At 38.0% G+C, this 24,760-nt stretch overlaps 1 protein-coding gene across 1 annotated transcript in view; it reads right to left on the bottom strand.

Moving 5' to 3' along the window:
* Positions 1-338: 338 nt before the first annotated feature.
* The window catches only part of LOC145002526 (uncharacterized), a 67,642-nt gene continuing 43,220 nt past the window's right edge, over positions 339-24,760 (bottom strand). Inside the window, exon 3 of the mRNA XM_078961779.1 lies at positions 339-1,067. Within this exon, the coding sequence (XP_078817905.1) occupies positions 339-1,067 (729 nt within the window). The remainder of the gene's footprint in view (positions 1,068-24,760) is intronic.

The following is a 24,760-nucleotide window of genomic DNA, read 5'->3' as shown; positions in this document are numbered from 1 at the left end:
CGAGAGAGTGTGAGAGCAATGAAGTAGTACAAGTAAAGAAGAAAGAGGGGAGGGGTGTCGATGAAATCTATGATGCTCACAGATTGAATTCTCCGCCCAAAACGGACTTTCTTTGGTTTTGGCTATACATACATTTATGATTTATTCACCACTAGGTGTAATACCCGTGTGTTACACGGGTTTCTTGAAAAAAATAATATAAAATTTCGAACATCAACGAATTATTAAAATAATACAACACATATAAGTGAAAAGTTTATTGAATAAGTGTGTAATTGAACTCAAAATACCAAAAAGAAATCATTAATGAAATGTTCTAATTAAATAATTTTTACAAATCACAAATTTCCAAATACTTCTTTGAATACAACATTAGATGTCTTATTGGTAGGGTTTCCTTCGTTGTCTAAAATTAATATTTTCAATCCATCTCTGCTTTTAACTCTAGACAATGCAACATACAACTGTCCATGAGTAAACACTGGTTGTCTTAAAAACAAACCAACCTTTGATAGCGACTGTCCTTGACTTTTGTTTATTGTCATCGCAAAGCATACAGCAAGTGGAAACTGTCTTCGCTGAAATGTGAAAGGAATCCTTTTATCCGAAGGGGTCAGTGACATTCTTGGAATAAACGTACGTTTTCCTATATTACTTCCAGAAATAATCTCTGCTTCTATAACACGCTTACCCAATGCTATAACTCGTAGCCTTGTTCCATTACACAAACCGTATTTTTGGTCAATATTCCTCAATAACATAACTGGAACACCGACTTTTAATACCAATTTATGAATTGGCATACCTGAAGGTCTAAGGCCATTTAGAACATCAGGAGTGTATAAAGATTCGTCAAAGTCATCGTGTACAAACTCCGATTGACAAAGACTGTCTGAACTTAAGTATTCTTTTTCATCTCCAGGAAATAATTTTAACAAACGATTGTTTATTTCTTGAACAACTTCATTTTTCGGTGCAAGGATTGCTCTTTCTTGGAAAAACATCGGATTATTGGCATTTTCAACAATAGAAGGATAGACAAATGTAATTAAGGAACAGTATAATTCCTAAAAACAATAATAAGAAAATCGATCATTCTTCAAATATGACATTTAATCAGAAAATCGATCTAAAAATGAGACATTTGGTGTTTATCGATTTTTCAGGGTCGACGGGTTGTATGAAAAGCGAAGGCTGAGTTCTTGAAAATTAGAGGATCGATGGTTGCTACTAATTGCTTGTAACTGGTATTGGTTTCATATCGATGGATGTGGATTCGCATATGAAATCAATTGTGTTCGCATCTATGAAATCAGTTCGCATATGACAACAATTGAGTTCGCATTTGGTTTTGTGGGTCAAAACAGTTCGCATAAGAAGTTCACGATTTGTTTGAGGTTAATTGATTTTGATTTCGCAAGCTTGGAGTCGGAGATCTGGATTGTGTTCGCATCTATAGAATGCGAGGAGAATTTAATGGTGATATTCAGTTCGCATTTGGTGACACAAGTACGTGGTTGATGATTTTTGGTTGGTTCGCATTTGAAATTAGTGGGTTTCGCATTTGGGTTCGTATCTGGGTTTCTCAAACAACTGAAATGCGAATATGAGACAACTGATTAATTTCTCAGTTAATGCGATGAAATGCGAATGAACTCAAAGACGGATGGATGCAAGATGCGAAGAATTTGAATGAAAATGCGAAGTTTTTAATGTATAAATGCGAATTGGGGAAGAAAGCTTAGAGTTTCGCATTTGGCACCTGATCTTTTCAAGAAATAATATAAGTGGTCCAACTTCGCAAAATGGGGTCATTTAATCAGAAAATCGATCATTCTTCAAATATGACATTTAATCAGAAAATCGATCTAAAAATGAGACATTTGGTGTTTATCGATTTTTCAGGGTCGACGGGTTGTATGAAAAGCGAAGGCTGAGTTCTTGAAAATTAGAGGATCGATGGTTGCTACTAATTGCTTGTAACTGGTATTGGTTTCATATCGATGGATGTGGATTCGCATATGAAATCAATTGTGTTCGCATCTATGAAATCAGTTCGCATATGACAACAATTGAGTTCGCATTTGGTTTTGTGGGTCAAAACAGTTCGCATAAGAAGTTCACGATTTGTTTGAGGTTAATTGATTTTGATTTCGCAAGCTTGGAGTCGGAGATCTGGATTGTGTTCGCATCTATAGAATGCGAGGAGAATTTAATGGTGATATTCAGTTCGCATTTGGTGACACAAGTACGTGGTTGATGATTTTTGGTTGGTTCGCATTTGAAATTAGTGGGTTTCGCATTTGGGTTCGTATCTGGGTTTCTCAAACAACTGAAATGCGAATATGAGACAACTGATTAATTTCTCAGTTAATGCGATGAAATGCGAATGAACTCAAAGACGGATGGATGCAAGATGCGAAGAATTTGAATGAAAATGCGAAGTTTTTAATGTATAAATGCAAATTGGGGAAGAAAGCTTAGAGTTTCGCATTTGGCACCTGATCTTTTCAAGAAATAATATAAGTGGTCCAACTTCGCAAAATGGGGTCATTTAATCAGAAAATCGATCATTCTTCAAATATGACATTTAATCAGAAAATCGATCTAAAAATGAGACATTTGGTGTTTATCGATTTTTCAGGGTCGACGGGTTGTATGAAAAGCGAAGGCTGAGTTCTTGAAAATTAGAAGATCGATGGTTGCTACTAATTGCTTGTAACTGGTATTGGTTTCATATCGATGGATGTGGATTCGCATATGAAATCAATTGTGTTCGCATCTATGAAATCAGTTCGCATATGACAACAATTGAGTTCGCATTTGGTTTTGTGGGTCAAAACAGTTCGCATAAGAAGTTCACGATTTGTTTGAGGTTAATTGATTTTGATTTCGCAAGCTTGGAGTCGGAGATCTGGATTGTGTTCGCATCTATAGAATGCGAGGAGAATTTAATGGTGATATTCAGTTCGCATTTGGTGACACAAGTACGTGGTTGATGATTTTTGGTTGGTTCGCATTTGAAATTAGTGGGTTTCGCATTTGGGTTCGTATCTGGGTTTCTCAAACAACTGAAATGCGAATATGAGACAACTGATTAATTTCTCAGTTAATGCGATGAAATGCGAATGAACTCAAAGACGGATGGATGCAAGATGCGAAGAATTTGAATGAAAATGCGAAGTTTTTAATGTATAAATGCGAATTGGGGAAGAAAGCTTAGAGTTTCGCATTTGGCACCTGATCTTTTCAAGAAATAATATAAGTGGTCCAACTTCGCAAAATGGGGTCATTTAATCAGAAAATCGATCATTCTTCAAATATGACATTTAATCAGAAAATCGATCTAAAAATGAGACATTTGGTGTTTATCGATTTTTCAGGGTCGACGGGTTGTATGAAAAGCGAAGGCTGAGTTCTTGAAAATTAGAAGATCGATGGTTGCTACTAATTGCTTGTAACTGGTATTGGTTTCATATCGATGGATGTGGATTCGCATATGAAATCAATTGTGTTCGCATCTATGAAATCAATTCGCATATGACAACAATTGAGTTCGCATTTGGTTTTGTGGGTCAAAACAGTTCGCATAAGAAGTTCACGATTTGTTTGAGGTTAATTGATTTTGATTTCGCAAGCTTGGAGTCGGAGATCTGGATTGTGTTCGCATCTATAGAACGCGAGGAGAATTTAATGGTGATATTCAGTTCGCATTTGGTGACACAAGTACGTGGTTGATGATTTTTGGTTGGTTCGCATTTGAAATTAGTGGGTTTCGCATTTGGGTTCGTATCTGGGTTTCTCAAACAACTGAAATGCGAATATGAGACAACTGATTAATTTCTCAGTTAATGCGATGAAATGCGAATGAACTCAAAGACGGATGGATGCAAGATGCGAAGAATTTGAATGAAAATGCGAAGTTTTTAATGTATAAATGCGAATTGGGGAAGAAAGCTTAGAGTTTCGCATTTGGCACCTGATCTTTTCAAGAAATAATATAAGTGGTCCAACTTCGCAAAATGGGGTCATTTAATCAGAAAATCGATCATTCTTCAAATATGACATTTAATCAGAAAATCGATCTAAAAATGAGACATTTGGTGTTTATCGATTTTTCAGGGTCGACGGGTTGTATGAAAAGCGAAGGCTGAGTTCTTGAAAATTAGAGGATCGATGGTTGCTACTAATTGCTTGTAACTGGTATTGGTTTCATATCGATGGATGTGGATTCGCATATGAAATCAATTGTGTTCGCATCTATGAAATCAGTTCGCATATGACAACAATTGAGTTCGCATTTGGTTTTGTGGGTCAAAACAGTTCGCATAAGAAGTTCACGATTTGTTTGAGGTTAATTGATTTTGATTTCGCAAGCTTGGAGTCGGAGATCTGGATTGTGTTCGCATCTATAGAATGCGAGGAGAATTTAATGGTGATATTCAGTTCGCATTTGGTGACACAAGTACGTGGTTGATGATTTTTGGTTGGTTCGCATTTGAAATTAGTGGGTTTCGCATTTGGGTTCATATCTGGGTTTCTCAAACAACTGAAATGCGAATATGAGACAACTGATTAATTTCTCAGTTAATGCGATGAAATGCGAATGAACTCAAAGACGGATGGATGCAAGATGCGAAGAATTTGAATGAAAATGCGAAGTTTTTAATGTATAAATGCGAATTGGGGAAGAAAGCTTAGAGTTTCGCATTTGGCACCTGATCTTTTCAAGAAATAATATAAGTGGTCCAACTTCGCAAAATGGGGTCATTTAATCAGAAAATCGATCATTCTTCAAATATGACATTTAATCAGAAAATCGATCTAAAAATGAGACATTTGGTGTTTATTGATTTTTCAGGGTCGACGGGTTGTATGAAAAGCGAAGGCTGAGTTCTTGAAAATTAGAGGATCGATGGTTGCTACTAATTGCTTGTAACTGGTATTGGTTTCATATCGATGGATGTGGATTCGCATATGAAATCAATTGTGTTCGCATCTATGAAATCAGTTCGCATATGACAACAATTGAGTTCGCATTTGGTTTTGTGGGTCAAAACAGTTCGCATAAGAAGTTCACGATTTGTTTGAGGTTAATTGATTTTGATTTCGCAAGCTTGGAGTCGGAGATCTGGATTGTGTTCGCATCTATAGAATGCGAGGAGAATTTAATGGTGATATTCAGTTCGCATTTGGTGACACAAGTACGTGGTTGATGATTTTTGGTTGGTTCGCATTTGAAATTAGTGGGTTTCGCATTTGGGTTCGTATCTGGGTTTCTCAAACAACTGAAATGCGAATATGAGACAACTGATTAATTTCTCAGTTAATGCGATGAAATGCGAATGAACTCAAAGACGGATGGATGCAAGATGCGAAGAATTTGAATGAAAATGCGAAGTTTTTAATGTATAAATGCGAATTGGGGAAGAAAGCTTAGAGTTTCGCATTTGGCACCTGATCTTTTCAAGAAATAATATAAGTGGTCCAACTTCGCAAAATGGGGTCATTTAATCAGAAAATCGATCATTCTTCAAATATGACATTTAATCAGAAAATCGATCTAAAAATGAGACATTTGGTGTTTATCGATTTTTCAGGGTCGACGGGTTGTATGAAAAGCGAAGGCTGAGTTCTTGAAAATTAGAGGATCGATGGTTGCTACTAATTGCTTGTAACTGGTATTGGTTTCATATCGATGGATGTGGATTCGCATATGAAATCAATTGTGTTCGCATCTATGAAATCAGTTCGCATATGACAACAATTGAGTTCGCATTTGGTTTTGTGGGTCAAAACAGTTCGCATAAGAAGTTCACGATTTGTTTGAGGTTAATTGATTTTGATTTCGCAAGCTTGGAGTCGGAGATCTGGATTGTGTTCGCATCTATAGAATGCGAGGAGAATTTAATGGTGATATTCAGTTCGCATTTGGTGACACAAGTACGTGGTTGATGATTTTTGGTTGGTTCGCATTTGAAATTAGTGGGTTTCGCATTTGGGTTCGTATCTGGGTTTCTCAAACAACTGAAATGCGAATATGAGACAACTGATTAATTTCTCAGTTAATGCGATGAAATGCGAATGAACTCAAAGACGGATGGATGCAAGATGCGAAGAATTTGAATGAAAATGCGAAGTTTTTAATGTATAAATGCGAATTGGGGAAGAAAGCTTAGAGTTTCGCATTTGGCACCTGATCTTTTCAAGAAATAATATAAGTGGTCCAACTTCGCAAAATGGGGTCATTTAATCAGAAAATCGATCATTCTTCAAATATGACATTTAATCAGAAAATCGATCTAAAAATGAGACATTTGGTGTTTATCGATTTTTCAGGGTCGACGGGTTGTATGAAAAGCGAAGGCTGAGTTCTTGAAAATTAGAGGATCGATGGTTGCTACTAATTGCTTGTAACTGGTATTGGTTTCATATCGATGGATGTGGATTCGCATATGAAATCAATTGTGTTCGCATCTATGAAATCAGTTCGCATATGACAACAATTGAGTTCGCATTTGGTTTTGTGGGTCAAAACAGTTCGCATAAGACGTTCACGATTTGTTTGAGGTTAATTGATTTTGATTTCGCAAGCTTTGAGTCGGAGATCTGGATTGTGTTCGCATCTATAGAATGCGAGGAGAATTTAATGGTGATATTCAGTTCGCATTTGGTGACACAAGTACGTGGTTGATGATTTTTGGTTGGTTCGCATTTGAAATTAGTGGGTTTCGCATTTGGGTTCGTATCTGGGTTTCTCAAACAACTGAAATGCGAATATGAGACAACTGATTAATTTCTCAGTTAATGCGATGAAATGCGAATGAACTCAAAGACGGATGGATGCAAGATGCGAAGAATTTGAATGAAAATGCGAAGTTTTTAATGTATAAATGCGAATTGGGGAAGAAAGCTTAGAGTTTCGCATTTGGCACCTGATCTTTTCAAGAAATAATATAAGTGGTCCAACTTCGCAAAATGGGGTCATTTAATCAGAAAATCGATCATTCTTCAAATATGACATTTAATCAGAAAATCGATCTAAAAATGAGACATTTGGTGTTTATCGATTTTTCAGGGTCGACGGGTTGTATGAAAAGCGAAGGCTGAGTTCTTGAAAATTAGAAGATCGATGGTTGCTACTAATTGCTTGTAACTGGTATTGGTTTCATATCGATGGATGTGGATTCGCATATGAAATCAATTGTGTTCGCAACTATGAAATCAGTTCGCATATGACAACAATTGAGTTCGCATTTGGTTTTGTGGGTCAAAACAGTTCGCATAAGAAGTTCACGATTTGTTTGAGGTTAATTGATTTTGATTTCGCAAGCTTGGAGTCGGAGATCTGGATTGTGTTCGCATCTATAGAATGCGAGGAGAATTTAATGGTGATATTCAGTTCGCATTTGGTGACACAAGTACGTGGTTGATGATTTTTGGTTGGTTCGCATTTGAAATTAGTGGGTTTCGCATTTGGGTTCGTATCTGGGTTTCTCAAACAACTGAAATGCGAATATGAGACAACTGATTAATTTCTCAGTTAATGCGATGAAATGCGAATGAACTCAAAGACGGATGGATGCAAGATGCGAAGAATTTGAATGAAAATGCGAAGTTTTTAATGTATAAATGCGAATTGGGGAAGAAAGCTTAGAGTTTCGCATTTGGCACCTGATCTTTTCAAGAAATAATATAAGTGGTCCAACTTCGCAAAATGGGGTCATTTAATCAGAAAATCGATCATTCTTCAAATATGACATTTAATCAGAAAATCGATCTAAAAATGAGACATTTGGTGTTTATCGATTTTTCAGGGTCGACGGGTTGTATGAAAAGCGAAGGCTGAGTTCTTGAAAATTAGAGGATCGATGGTTGCTACTAATTGCTTGTAACTGGTATTGGTTTCATATCGATGGATGTGGATTCGCATATGAAATCAATTGTGTTCGCATCTATGAAATCAGTTCGCATATGACAACAATTGAGTTCGCATTTGGTTTTGTGGGTCAAAACAGTTCGCATAAGAAGTTCACGATTTGTTTGAGGTTAATTGATTTTGATTTCGCAAGCTTGGAGTCGGAGATCTGGATTGTGTTCGCATCTATAGAATGCGAGGAGAATTTAATGGTGATAATGAGTTCGCATTTGGTGACACAAGTACGTGGTTGATGATTTTTGGTTGGTTCGCATTTGAAATTAGTGGGTTTCGCATTTGGGTTCGTATCTGGGTTTCTCAAACAACTGAAATGCGAATATGAGACAACTGATTAATTTCTCAGTTAATGCGATGAAATGCGAATGAACTCAAAGACGGATGGATGCAAGATGCGAAGAATTTGAATGAAAATGTGAAGTTTTTAATGTATAAATGCGAATTGGGGAAGAAAGCTTAGAGTTTCGCATTTGGCACCTGATCTTTTCAAGAAATAATATAAGTGGTCCAACTTCGCAAAATGGGGTCATTTAATCAGAAAATCGATCATTCTTCAAATATGACATTTAATCAGAAAATCGATCTAAAAATGAGACATTTGGTGTTTATCGATTTTTCAGGGTCGACGGGTTGTATGAAAAGCGAAGGCTGAGTAATTGAAAATTAGAGGATCGATGGTTGCTACTAATTGCTTGTAACTGGTATTGGTTTCATATCGATGGATGTGGATTCGCATATGAAATCAATTGTGTTCGCATCTATGAAATCAGTTCGCATATGACATCAATTGAGTTCGCATTTGGTTTTGTGGGTCAAAACAGTTCGCATAAGAAGTTCACGATTTGTTTGAGGTTAATTGATTTTGATTTCGCAAGCTTGGAGTCGGAGATCTGGATTGTGTTCGCATCTATAGAATGCGAGGAGAATTTAATGGTGATATTCAGTTCGCATTTGGTGACACAAGTACGTGGTTGATGATTTTTGGTTGGTTCGCATTTGAAATTAGTGGGTTTCGCATTTGGGTTCGTATCTGGGTTTCTCAAACAACTGAAATGCGAATATGAGACAACTGATTAATTTCTCAGTTAATGCGATGAAATGCGAATGAACTCAAAGACGGATGGATGCAAGATGCGAAGAATTTGAATGAAAATGCGAAGTTTTTAATGTATAAATGCGAATTGGGGAAGAAAGCTTAGAGTTTCGCATTTGGCACCTGATCTTTTCAAGAAATAATATAAGTGGTCCAACTTCGCAAAATGGGGTCATTTAATCAGAAAATCGATCATTCTTCAAATATGACATTTAATCAGAAAATCGATCTAAAAATGAGACATTTGGTGTTTATCGATTTTTCAGGGTCGACGGGTTGTATGAAAAGCGAAGGCTGAGTAATTGAAAATTAGAGGATCGATGGTTGCTACTAATTGCTTGTAACTGGTATTGGTTTCATATCGATGGATGTGGATTCGCATATGAAATCAATTGTGTTCGCATCTATGAAATCAGTTCGCATATGACATCAATTGAGTTCGCATTTGGTTTTGTGGGTCAAAACAGTTCGCATAAGAAGTTCACGATTTGTTTGAGGTTAATTGATTTTGATTTCGCAAGCTTGGAGTCGGAGATCTGGATTGTGTTCGCATCTATAGAATGCGAGGAGAATTTAATGGTGATATTCAGTTCGCATTTGGTGACACAAGTACGTGGTTGATGATTTTTGGTTGGTTCGCATTTGAAATTAGTGGGTTTCGCATTTGGGTTCGTATCTGGGTTTCTCAAACAACTGAAATGCGAATATGAGACAACTGATTAATTTCTCAGTTAATGCGATGAAATGCGAATGAACTCAAAGACGGATGGATGCAAGATGCGAAGAATTTGAATGAAAATGCGAAGTTTTTAATGTATAAATGCGAATTGGGGAAGAAAGCTTAGAGTTTCGCATTTGGCACTTGATCTTTTCAAGAAATAATATAAGTGGTCCAACTTCGCAAAATGGGGTCATTTAATCAGAAAATCGATCATTCTTCAAATATGACATTTAATCAGAAAATCGATCTAAAAATGAGACATTTGGTGTTTATCGATTTTTCAGGGTCGACGGGTTGTATGAAAAGCGAAGGCTGAGTTCTTGAAAATTAGAGGATCGATGGTTGCTACTAATTGCTTGTAACTGGTATTGGTTTCATATCGATGGATGTGGATTCGCATATGAAATCAATTGTGTTCGCATCTATGAAATCAGTTCGCATATGACAACAATTGAGTTCGCATTTGGTTTTGTGGGTCAAAACAGTTCGCATAAGAAGTTCACGATTTGTTTGAGGTTAATTGATTTTGATTTCGCAAGCTTGGAGTCGGAGATCTGGATTGTGTTCGCATCTATAGAATGCGAGGAGAATTTAATGGTGATATTCAGTTCGCATTTGGTGACACAAGTACGTGGTTGATGATTTTTGGTTGGTTCGCATTTGAAATTAGTGGGTTTCGCATTTGGGTTCGTATCTGGGTTTCTCAAACAACTGAAATGCGAATATGAGACAACTGATTAATTTCTCAGTTAATGCGATGAAATGCGAATGAACTCAAAGACGGATGGATGCAAGATGCGAAGAATTTGAATGAAAATGCGAAGTTTTTAATGTATAAATGCGAATTGGGGAAGAAAGCTTAGAGTTTCGCATTTGGCACCTGATCTTTTCAAGAAATAATATAAGTGGTCCAACTTCGCAAAATGGGGTCATTTAATCAGAAAATCGATCATTCTTCAAATATGACATTTAATCAGAAAATCGATCTAAAAATGAGACATTTGGTGTTTATCGATTTTTCAGGGTCGACGGGTTGTATGAAAAGCGAAGGCTGAGTTCTTGAAAATTAGAGGATCGATGGTTGCTACTAATTGCTTGTAACTGGTATTGGTTTCATATCGATGGATGTGGATTCGCATATGAAATCAATTGTGTTCGCATCTATGAAATCAGTTCGCATATGACAACAATTGAGTTCGCATTTGGTTTTGTGGGTCAAAACAGTTCGCATAAGACGTTCACGATTTGTTTGAGGTTAATTGATTTTGATTTCGCAAGCTTGGAGTCGGAGATCTGGATTGTGTTCGCATCTATAGAATGCGAGGAGAATTTAATGGTGATATTCAGTTCGCATTTGGTGACACAAGTACGTGGTTGATGATTTTTGGTTGGTTCGCATTTGAAATTAGTGGGTTTCGCATTTGGGTTCGTATCTGGGTTTCTCAAACAACTGAAATGCGAATATGAGACAACTGATTAATTTCTCAGTTAATGCGATGAAATGCGAATGAACTCAAAGACGGATGGATGCAAGATGCGAAGAATTTGAATGAAAATGCGAAGTTTTTAATGTATAAATGCGAATTGGGGAAGAAAGCTTAGAGTTTCGCATTTGGCACCTGATCTTTTCAAGAAATAATATAAGTGGTCCAACTTCGCAAAATGGGGTCATTTAATCAGAAAATCGATCATTCTTCAAATATGACATTTAATCAGAAAATCGATCTAAAAATGAGACATTTGGTGTTTATCGATTTTTCAGGGTCGACGGGTTGTATGAAAAGCGAAGGCTGAGTTCTTGAAAATTAGAAGATCGATGGTTGCTACTAATTGCTTGTAACTGGTATTGGTTTCATATCGATGGATGTGGATTCGCATATGAAATCAATTGTGTTCGCATCTATGAAATCAGTTCGCATATGACAACAATTGAGTTCGCATTTGGTTTTGTGGGTCAAAACAGTTCGCATAAGAAGTTCACGATTTGTTTGAGGTTAATTGATTTTGATTTCGCAAGCTTGGAGTCGGAGATCTGGATTGTGTTCGCATCTATAGAATGCGAGGAGAATTTAATGGTGATATTCAGTTCGCATTTGGTGACACAAGTACGTGGTTGATGATTTTTGGTTGGTTCGCATTTGAAATTAGTGGGTTTCGCATTTGGGTTCGTATCTGGGTTTCTCAAACAACTGAAATGCGAATATGAGACAACTGATTAATTTCTCAGTTAATGCGATGAAATGCGAATGAACTCAAAGACGGATGGATGCAAGATGCGAAGAATTTGAATGAAAATGCGAAGTTTTTAATGTATAAATGCGAATTGGGGAAGAAAGCTTAGAGTTTCGCATTTGGCACCTGATCTTTTCAAGAAATAATATAAGTGGTCCAACTTCGCAAAATGGGGTCATTTAATCAGAAAATCGATCATTCTTCAAATATGACATTTAATCAGAAAATCGATCTAAAAATGAGACATTTGGTGTTTATCGATTTTTCAGGGTCGACGGGTTGTATGAAAAGCGAAGGCTGAGTTCTTGAAAATTAGAGGATCGATGGTTGCTACTAATTGCTTGTAACTGGTATTGGTTTCATATCGATGGATGTGGATTCGCATATGAAATCAATTGTGTTCGCATCTATGAAATCAGTTCGCATATGACAACAATTGAGTTCGCATTTGGTTTTGTGGGTCAAAACAGTTCGCATAAGAAGTTCACGATTTGTTTGAGGTTAATTGATTTTGATTTCGCAAGCTTGGAGTCGGAGATCTGGATTGTGTTCGCATCTATAGAATGCGAGGAGAATTTAATGGTGATATTCAGTTCGCATTTGGTGACACAAGTACGTGGTTGATGATTTTTGGTTGGTTCGCATTTGAAATTAGTGGGTTTCGCATTTGGGTTCGTATCTGGGTTTCTCAAACAACTGAAATGCGAATATGAGACAACTGATTAATTTCTCAGTTAATGCGATGAAATGCGAATGAACTCAAAGACGGATGGATGCAAGATGCGAAGAATTTGAATGAAAATGCGAAGTTTTTAATGTATAAATGCGAATTGGGGAAGAAAGCTTAGAGTTTCGCATTTGGCACCTGATCTTTTCAAGAAATAATATAAGTGGTCCAACTTCGCAAAATGGGGTCATTTAATCAGAAAATCGATCATTCTTCAAATATGACATTTAATCAGAAAATCGATCTAAAAATGAGACATTTGGTGTTTATCGATTTTTCAGGGTCGACGGGTTGTATGAAAAGCGAAGGCTGAGTAATTGAAAATTAGAGGATCGATGGTTGCTACTAATTGCTTGTAACTGGTATTGGTTTCATATCGATGGATGTGGATTCGCATATGAAATCAATTGTGTTCGCATCTATGAAATCAGTTCGCATATGACATCAATTGAGTTCGCATTTGGTTTTGTGGGTCAAAACAGTTCGCATAAGAAGTTCACGATTTGTTTGAGGTTAATTGATTTTGATTTCGCAAGCTTGGAGTCGGAGATCTGGATTGTGTTCGCATCTATAGAATGCGAGGAGAATTTAATGGTGATATTCAGTTCGCATTTGGTGACACAAGTACGTGGTTGATGATTTTTGGTTGGTTCGCATTTGAAATTAGTGGGTTTCGCATTTGGGTTCGTATCTGGGTTTCTCAAACAACTGAAATGCGAATATGAGACAACTGATTAATTTCTCAGTTAATGCGATGAAATGCGAATGAACTCAAAGACGGATGGATGCAAGATGCGAAGAATTTGAATGAAAATGCGAAGTTTTTAATGTATAAATGCGAATTGGGGAAGAAAGCTTAGAGTTTCGCATTTGGCACCTGATCTTTTCAAGAAATAATATAAGTGGTCCAACTTCGCAAAATGGGGTCATTTAATCAGAAAATCGATCATTCTTCAAATATGACATTTAATCAGAAAATCGATCTAAAAATGAGACATTTGGTGTTTATCGATTTTTCAGGGTCGACGGGTTGTATGAAAAGCGAAGGCTGAGTAATTGAAAATTAGAGGATCGATGGTTGCTACTAATTGCTTGTAACTGGTATTGGTTTCATATCGATGGATGTGGATTCGCATATGAAATCAATTGTGTTCGCATCTATGAAATCAGTTCGCATATGACATCAATTGAGTTCGCATTTGGTTTTGTGGGTCAAAACAGTTCGCATAAGAAGTTCACGATTTGTTTGAGGTTAATTGATTTTGATTTCGCAAGCTTGGAGTCGGAGATCTGGATTGTGTTCGCATCTATAGAATGCGAGGAGAATTTAATGGTGATATTCAGTTCGCATTTGGTGACACAAGTACGTGGTTGATGATTTTTGGTTGGTTCGCATTTGAAATTAGTGGGTTTCGCATTTGGGTTCGTATCTGGGTTTCTCAAACAACTGAAATGCGAATATGAGACAACTGATTAATTTCTCAGTTAATGCGATGAAATGCGAATGAACTCAAAGACGGATGGATGCAAGATGCGAAGAATTTGAATGAAAATGCGAAGTTTTTAATGTATAAATGCGAATTGGGGAAGAAAGCTTAGAGTTTCGCATTTGGCACTTGATCTTTTCAAGAAATAATATAAGTGGTCCAACTTCGCAAAATGGGGTCATTTAATCAGAAAATCGATCATTCTTCAAATATGACATTTAATCAGAAAATCGATCTAAAAATGAGACATTTGGTGTTTATCGATTTTTCAGGGTCGACGGGTTGTATGAAAAGCGAAGGCTGAGTTCTTGAAAATTAGAGGATCGATGGTTGCTACTAATTGCTTGTAACTGGTATTGGTTTCATATCGATGGATGTGGATTCGCATATGAAATCAATTGTGTTCGCATCTATGAAATCAGTTCGCATATGACAACAATTGAGTTCGCATTTGGTTTTGTGGGTCAAAACAGTTCGCATAAGAAGTTCACGATTTGTTTGAGGTTAATTGATTTTGATTTCGCAAGCTTGGAGTCGGAGATCTGGATTGTGTTCGCATCTATAGAATGCGAGGAGAATTTAATGGTGATATTCAGTTCGCATTTGGTGACACAAGTACGTGGTTGATGATTTTTGGTTGGTTCGCATTTGAAATTAGTGGGTTTCGCATTTGGGTTCGTATCTGGGTTTCTCAAACAACTGAAATGCGAATATGAGACAACTGATTAATTTCTCAGTTAATGCGATGAAATGCGAATGAACTCAAAGACGGATGGATGCAAGATGCGAAGAATTTGAATGAAAATGCGAAGTTTTTAATGTATAAATGCGAATTGGGGAAGAAAGCTTAGAGTTTCGCATTTGGCACCTGATCTTTTCAAGAAATAATATAAGTGGTCCAACTTCGCAAAATGGGGTCATTTAATCAGAAAATCGATCATTCTTCAAATATGACATTTAATCAGAAAATCGATCTAAAAATGAGACATTTGGTGTTTATCGATTTTTCAGGGTCGACGGGTTGTATGAAAAGCGAAGGCTGAGTTCTTGAAAATTAGAGGATCGATGGTTGCTACTAATTGCTTGTAACTGGTATTGGTTTCATATCGATGGATGTGGATTCGCATATGAAATCAATTGTGTTCGCATCTATGAAATCAGTTCGCATATGACAACAATTGAGTTCGCATTTGGTTTTGTGGGTCAAAACAGTTCGCATAAGAAGTTCACGATTTGTTTGAGGTTAATTGATTTTGATTTCGCAAGCTTGGAGTCGGAGATCTGGATTGTGTTCGCATCTATAGAATGCGAGGAGAATTTAATGGTGATATTCAGTTCGCATTTGGTGACACAAGTACGTGGTTGATGATTTTTGGTTGGTTCGCATTTGAAATTAGTGGGTTTCGCATTTGGGTTCGTATCTGGGTTTCTCAAACAACTGAAATGCGAATATGAGACAACTGATTAATTTCTCAGTTAATGCGATGAAATGCGAATGAACTCAAAGACGGATGGATGCAAGATGCGAAGAATTTGAATGAAAATGCGAAGTTTTTAATGTATAAATGCGAATTGGGGAAGAAAGCTTAGAGTTTCGCATTTGGCACCTGATCTTTTCAAGAAATAATATAAGTGGTCCAACTTCGCAAAATGGGGTCATTTAATCAGAAAATCGATCATTCTTCAAATATGACATTTAATCAGAAAATCGATCTAAAAATGAGACATTTGGTGTTTATCGATTTTTCAGGGTCGACGGGTTGTATGAAAAGCGAAGGCTGAGTAATTGAAAATTAGAGGATCGATGGTTGCTACTAATTGCTTGTAACTGGTATTGGTTTCATATCGATGGATGTGGATTCGCATATGAAATCAATTGTGTTCGCATCTATGAAATCAGTTCGCATATGACATCAATTGAGTTCGCATTTGGTTTTGTGGGTCAAAACAGTTCGCATAAGAAGTTCACGATTTGTTTGAGGTTAATTGATTTTGATTTCGCAAGCTTGGAGTCGGAGATCTGGATTGTGTTCGCATCTATAGAATGCGAGGAGAATTTAATGGTGATATTCAGTTCGCATTTGGTGACACAAGTACGTGGTTGATGATTTTTGGTTGGTTCGCATTTGAAATCAGTGGGTTTCGCATTTGGGTTCGTAAGTGGGTTTCTCAAACAACTGAAATGCGAATATGAGACAACTGATTAATTTCTCAGTTAATGCGATGAAATGCGAATGAACTCAAAGACGGATGGATGCAAGATGCGAAGAATTTGAATGAAAATGCGATGTTTTTAATGTATAAATGCGAATTGGGGAAGAAAGCTTAGAGTTTCGCATTTGGCACCTGATCTTTTCAAGAAATAATATAAATGCGAATTGGGGAAGAAAGCTTAGAGTTTCGCATTTGTCGAATGAATGACAGTTAATATCAAATTACCAAGAAAGGCCCAGAGAGATGAGATTAGTGGTGATTGGATTGCAGTCAAGACAATTGATCAGCCATTACCTTTGCAAATTGGACTATCATTAGCTAGTTATCTAACAAAAAAACATTTACCGGAGCTCATGTGTCGAAATGAAAAACATGTATTAAACAAAAGCATTGAATAAAATGTATTAAACAAAAGCAAGGTCACAAAATCGAAATATTAGAGAGATAAAAAAATCGTACATCAATGCTATATACGACAAAGTAGAATCATATATGTTCACTCAATATAAGAAATAATATCTGGTCCACATATTACATATACACAACAGGGGCATAACAGTCCTTCTGGTCCACATCTTTCAAAGAATGTTGTATTGTGTTGTGATTATTATTTCTGGAGTGTCTAAACACACATTCAATTACCTGTCCAGGTTGTTTTTTCAGATTTGGTTGAACTTATATTCATCTAATACTTCATGTACTACATAGAAGTAATCTTTGTTCACATGCTCAAGAATCATATCCAAGTTCAATGAAAGAAGCGTTGATCAAAAATAAGTCCATTAAATATATCATTCATCAAAAACTAGTGGGATCTCATTTTGTTAAGCAGACAAAGAATTGAAAAAAATTATAGCTAATATAGTATATATACAATCGTATACACTAGTGGGATCTCATTTATTAATGCCATTAAAATGTCAAAAACTGCACATGCCTTCGTATGTTGATATTATTTTTATTATTAATTATTGCTTGTATTTTTTTTATTTATAATTACTGTTTTTACTATTAATTAATATTAATTATAAGTAACAATAAAATACTGACTATAGTAATTAATGAAATGAATTACTTAGTAATAATTATATTATTTTAATTATTAAAGTAAATAATTACTTAATTACTAATTCTAATAATAGTAAATGAATTATTTTTATAATAATACTAATAAGGGAAAGTTGATTTATTTTCTAATAAGCATTTTCGTTGTTAATTTATTATTTTCTTATTATTACTAAGTAATAAAAAATAATAATACTATAATAACTAGAAGAATTGAATTATTTGGTAAATAATTTGACTATTTTAATTATTTATTTATTTGGAAATTATAAAACTAAATAATTATATAGTTAATAATAATAATAATAATAATAATAATAATAATAATAATAATAATAATAATAATTGAATTAATTTTAAAATAATACTAATAAAAAATTGATTTATTTCTAAAATTGCATTTTTTGATAATTTATTATTTGCTTATTAATTATAATTAATAATAAAAATACTAATATTAAAATAAAAAATAAATTATTTGTAAATAGCTATATAATTTTAGTTATAAAGTTAATTAATTATTTAATTATTAATACTTATAAATGTAAAAAAAATACTTATTACTTATACTAATAATAATAACTAAACTAATTTTATAATAATAGTAAGAAATGGTTGATTTACTTTTTAAAAAAACATTTCTATTGGCAATTTTATTATCTCCTAAAAGGTTGAATTATTTAATAATAATAATAATAATAATAATAATAATAATAATAATAATAATAATTGAATTACTTTTAAAATAATACTCATAAAAAAGATGATTTATTTTTCTAAAAATACTGTTTTGTCGGAAATCCGTCGATGACTACCTACAAATAACAAAAAAAAAACATAAGTTTAAAATTTCATTTGCAGTTACAAATAACAAAAAAAAAAAGATAAGTTTAAAATTTCATTTGCAGTCTGCTCGTAATTATCTTACGGATTTCCGATAGAAATCTTTTCCTTCACTATTGTGTCAATATTCCAACACTAAAATTAGTTTTTATCTTTATCACTTTTCCTTCGACACCAATTTCCAACAAAAAAATTGTCATTAAATTCCGTAAGAATTCAGTTAGCATTTCTAGTAATGTTATTATTAAATTGATATAAGTATCCACATTAAATCCCCATATTTCGTTTGGCAACCAACTACCATGGTTATCATTCAATCACTTTAAAATAACTCTTCAGTAAGAGTTTTTTCGGGAAGAAAGGAATAATTGCTTTCAAATAAAATGTTAATTATTTATAAAGTAAAATAACGTTAATGTTTTATAAATAATATGAACTAGTTGTGAGATCGATATTTTACACGTATTTATTAAAAAAATAAAAATAAATATGAAGATCTAAAAATTTAGAAAGTTTGAATTTATAAGGAAAAGATAAAACAATATTTAACTATTAAAAATCAGCTCCTTTCTTTTTTAAATTTAAATAAATAAACAATTAAAATAATTGGATTCAATTTATAAATCTAGAAATTATAAGGAAAGTTGTAATAATCAATTTGATATTCATTTATTATTACATTTTATTATATTTAAATATTTTATGGAATTTAATAAAAAAATATATAAAATGACATATGGATATAATTTAATAGAAAATGTAACACCCTGTTCCGAATCATTCTTATTTGGGTGTGGGTGACTTAATATAGATGATTCGGGTGTTCGGTTTGTGTTTTAGATCCAAGGGGTCTTTCGGTAATGTGTCAGTTCGGGGTTTCATTATTACACCCCCGAACCAGAACGGCGGAAACGTCCGGGACGGCGTACGTCATTGTATAGTATCATAACAATTGAATATAAATAAAACATAACATCACAATCATTTCATTGAATATTTAACAAGTAACATTGTATCCAAAAATTGTTTACATAATATGTAACAACGTAAAATTTCCAATTTAATTTTTCATTTTTAAATCACAAAATGTATATCATATCATAATCTCAAAACCATAACAACAGTGTTTTCAAACAAATCCCAAGATCTCTATAACATAAACTCCATCGGTGTAGGTGTGTACAAGTCAAACCTTCGCCTTTCCACGGTCCTCGCTGGTACCTGAGACATCAAACACAACAACTGTAAGCATAAATGATTAGTGAGTACCCCAAAATACCACGTATCACAAATACGCCACTCAAGGCAAAACCCAACCCTCCGGTCAAGATGTCTCAGCGGGACCCTCCAGTCCCGCAGCTCATCGGACCCTCTGCTCCAGTCATAGCTCGTTGGGCCCTCCGGCTTGGTCAGTATCGTTGGGCCCTCTGGCCCGGTCTATATAATCATGCAGCATACAAATAACACATAGCACGAAATCTCTAAGACAACACATAAACTCATACATAGCACAAGAGACCCTTTGGTCAACTCGAAACACCTACTCAAGGTAATGTATAGTGAGAAGACTCATCTCGCGTATCTCGATAACTCGTAAATCTTGTAACTACTAGTGCTCGATCTCTCGAGCTATCGTCCTCCTACAACACAAGCATAACTCTACTTAATATCACCTTGACCCTGGCTGACTAACACTACAAAGTCAAACTAGTCAACCCTGGTCAACGGTCAAGGGTTGACCCGACTCGCCGAGTCCCTACGGGAACCCGATCCCTTTGAATCTCTTCCGACTCACCAAGTCACTCACCCGACTCGGTTACTCAGTCCCTGATTTGTAATCACTGAACAACCCGCACCAACTCGCCGAGTCTGGGAATGGACTCAGCGAGTGCATTCCATGCACAACCTCAAACGACCTTCTAAGGTCAGATCCAGTCTAGTAACTCATAGATCCAGTCCCCTTAAGCTTATTGACCACGTAAAGTCCAAGTCTTGGTGCTCATTAAGCATCAAATAGCTCATTAATGGTGTTTTAGCCTCAAATACATTGATCCCAACCCAAAACCTCCATGGATGCACATAAAGCTTGGGCAAGGAGGTGCTCTGGACCTCTATGGGTCCAGATTCAGAGCCATAACTCGCCAAGGGACCATGAGGATGCTAGATCTAGCCACAAATGGGTTCAAAAACCCTAAATCAATATGAACATCACAATAACCAAGAAGGATTCGAGTGGTACCTCAGTTGTGATGTCTTGGACCTTAGTTCTTCAAGAATCCACCCCTCTCTTGCTTCCTCTTGGCTAGATCTCCTCTTCCCTTGCTAGACAACAACTCCAAGAATCAACAATGGCTCCTTCCCGCACTTGAATCACTCAAATGCTCTAGAGTTTCACTGTGGGGAGTAATGAGCGCAAATGACGGCCATAAGGCCCTTTAACTAGGCCTCAAACCCGAGAAATTAGGGTTTCATTAAACAACGCAGACTCGCCGAGTCCACCAAGGCGACTCGCCGAGTCTGGGCATCAATCCGGGTGAAAAACCGCATCTCAACTCGGCGAGTCTACGCACCAACTCGCCGAGTCCTTCTACAAAACTCAAAATAAAAAGGATAATTAATATACCTGAAACCCCGGATGTTACAATTCTCCCCCACTAGAATCTGACTTCGCCCTCGAAGTCTCATTCCTAAAATAACTCTGGATGCTGCTCCCACATCTCCCGCTCCGGTTCCCAGGTCAACTCGGATCCCTTCTGATGCTGCCACTGAACCTGTACCAGATGTACTTCCTTGTTCCTCAGCACCTTGATCTTCTGATCCACAATCGCAACTGGTCTCTCCGCATAGTTCAGGCTAGCATCCACCTGAATGTCCTCTAACGCACCATTGCCGACTTGTCGACAATACATTTCCTCAACTGCGAGACATGAAAGGTATCATGGATCTGCCCCAACTCATCAGGTAGATCCAACCGGTAGGCTACCCTACCTACCCTAGCAATTACCCTGAAGGGTCCAATATACCGGGGTCCCAACTTGCCCCTCTTCCTGAATCGTATCACTCCTTTCCAAAGAGAGACCTTTAGGAGCACAAGGTCACCAACCTGAAACTCGAGCTCGGACTAACGCCTGTCCGCATAACTCTTCTGGAGACTCTGCGCGGTCAACAACCTCTTCCTGACCTGCTGAATCTGCTCGGTCGTCTGGAGTATAATCTCCGTGCTACCCATCACCCGCTGCCCCACCTCTCCCCAGCAGATGGGGGTGCGACACCTCCGCCCATACAACAGCTGAAAGGGTGGCATACCAATGCTCGAATGATGGCTGTTGTTGTACGAAAACTCTGCTATAGGTAGATAGGTGTCCTAGCTCCCTCCAAAATCCAAAACACATGCTCGGAGTATATCCTCAAGCGTCCGAATCGTCCGCTCGCTCTGTCCGTCCGTCTGCGGGTGGTATGCGGTACTAAAATGCAGTCTCGTACCCAACGCCTCATGAAACTTCTTCCAAAACCTGGAAGTAAAATGCACATCTTGATATGAAACAATCGACATCGGAACCCCATGCCGCGATACCACCTCTCTCACATATAATTCCGCCAACTTCTCCGCAGAAGAGCTCTCGCTAATGGCTAGAAAATGAGCGCTCTTCGTCAACCTATCCACAATCACCCAAATCGCATCAACTCCCCTCGCAGTCCATGGCAATTTGGTGATAAAGTCCATGGTAATTTGTTCCCACTTCCATTCGGGAATCTCCAGCGGCTGCAATTTGCCGTGCGGACGCTGGTGCTCGGCCTTAACTTGACGACAAGTCAGGCACCTCTCGACGAACCATGCAACATCCCTCTTCATACATGGCCACCAATACTCTTTCCTTAGGTCCAAATACATCTTCGTAGCCCCAGGATGAATCGAAAATTTCGATCGATGCGCTTCCGCCATCAAGATAGTACGCGCACCGCCAACAAACGGTACCCAAATCTGACCTTGAAAAGTCATAAGTCCCCGACCATCCGTAACGAATTCCGATACCTGACCAACCACCCGCTCCCTTTTCTGATTTTCTGATCTCGCAGCCTCAGCCTGAGCCCCTTGGATGGTGTCCAAAATCGGGGTCATCACCGTCAACCTCAAACAAATATCTCGCATCGGGGCACCCTCTGCTCTACGACTCAGGGTGTCGGCTACCACATTAGCCTTGCCCGGGTGGTACAGGATCTCGCAATCATAATCCTTTACCACATCCAACCATCTCCTCTGACGCATATTTAGATTTGGCTGATCCATCAAGTACTTCAAGCTCTTGTGGTCCGTGTATATCGTACACCGAACCCCATACAGATAGTGACGCCAGATCTTGAGGGCGAAAACAACAGCCCCAACTCCAGATCATGGGTGGGATATCTCATCTCATGAGGCTTTAACTGCCTCGACACATACGCGATCACATGCCCTCTCTGCATCAATACCGCTCCCAACCCCGATATCGATGCATCACAGTACACCACGAAATCCTCCATCCCTTCCGGTAATGCAAGCACGGGAGCTTCGCACATTCTCTGGCGAAGTGTCTCAAATGAGGTCTGCTACTTCGGACCCCATGAGAAAGTAACACCCTTCCGGGTTAACTTGGTAAGTGGCACAAAAATCTTGGAGAAGTCCCTGATAAATCTCCGATAGTAGCCTGCCAACCCTAAGAAGCTCCGGATCTCCGTAGCTAACCTCGGCACCTCCCAACTCATCACAGCCTCGATCTTGGCCGGGTCAACCAATATCTCATTCTGGTTAACGAGATGCCCTAAGAACTGGACCTCCCGTAACCAAAAATCGCACTTGGAGAATTTAGCGAATAGCCTCTCCGATCTCAGAACTCCGAGGAGCTCCCTCAAATGCTCCTCGTGCTGCTCTCTGGTCCTCGAATACACCAGGATGTCATCAATGAATACAATTATCGATCGATCCAACATCGGCCTACACACCCTGTTCATGAGGTCCATGAATGTCGCGGGTACATTGGTGAGCCCGAATAGCATCACCACGAACTCGTAATGCCCGCAACGAGTCCTAAACGCCTTTTTCTGGATATCCTCAAACCGAACTCTCCTCTGGTGATATCCCGACCTCAGGTCTATCTTGTAGAACCAAGATGCCCCCTGCAACTGATCAAATAGATCATCGATCCTCGGTAGTAGATAACGGTTCTTGACCATCAACTTGTTCAGCTCCCAGTAATCAATGCACATTCGGTGTGAACCATCCTTTTTCTTGACAAAAAGGATCGGCGCTCCCCAGGGAGAGCTACTGGGATGGATGAACCCTTTCCCCAACAGCTGCTGCAGCTGTGAGGCTAACTCCTGCATCTCGAGCGGTGCTAGGAGATATGGCGCCTTAGCGATAGGCGCGACCCTGGGAATCAAATCGATACGAAACTCCACTTGCCTCTCGGGAGGTACGCCCGAAAACTTCTCGGGGAACACGTCTCGGAACTCACGCACTATCGGCACATCATCCAGTGTACTTGGCCTCTCAATAGCCTCTCGTACATCCGTCACATAGGCCACGAATCCCTTGCAACCTTGCTGCAAGCTCCGCCTTGCTCTGGTAGCCGAAAATAATACCGAACCACCACGAGTCCCCTCGCCATAAACCGTCAGCACTCCCCCACTAGGATGTCGGATCATCACCAACTGACTCGCAATCTATGATAGCCTCGAAACGGCTCAACCAATCCATACCCACTATAACACAAACATCCCTCATGGCAATCGGTATCAAGTCAATCGGAAACCCCACTCCGAAGATCTCCAGTATGCATCCATATATCACCTCGGTAGCACATACGTCACGCTCATCGGCAATGGAAACCTGTAGAGGTCGACTCAATGCCTCCCTTGGAATACTAACGTGCCGACTAAAAGTCATAGATACGAACAACCGACTCGCACCCGAGTCAAACAACACTAATGCAGGTACAGAATTCACAAGAAAAGTACCTACGCATAACATATAATCATCACAATATAAACTCAGCATAAATAAATAAAGAATATGTACCTGCCACGACGTCAGGTGCTGCGCGGACCTCTTCCGCTGTCAACTGAAAGGCTCTCCCCCTAGCCTTCGGTGCTTCGGCCTTAGCCGGCCGGGTCTCAGTAGCTCGAACAGCAGGTACGGATCCCTGAACTGTCTTCTGAAGCTGGGGGCACTCGGCCTTCCGATGGCCGGTTCGGTTGCAATGGAAGCAAACCGAGAACCCCTTAGGACTATCCCTCGCGAAATGCCCTTCCTTCCCACACTTGTAGCATACCCCAGACTTGCATGACCCATCATGGCTCTTGCCGCACTTCCCACAAGTACGGCCCCTCGAACTACTCGTCCTCGAATCAGCGGGCTTTGCCCGCTTGGCGGCTGGCTGCGACTGTGCCGGTCTCCGATCACCCC

Source organism: Lactuca saligna, chromosome 6, assembly GCF_052625555.1.
Source record: "Lactuca saligna cultivar CGN05327 chromosome 6, ASM5262555v1, whole genome shotgun sequence".
Lineage (NCBI taxonomy): Eukaryota > Viridiplantae > Streptophyta > Magnoliopsida > Asterales > Asteraceae > Lactuca > Lactuca saligna.
Note: the sequence above shows the minus strand (reverse complement) of the source record. Positions and strands in the feature narration are given on the sequence as shown.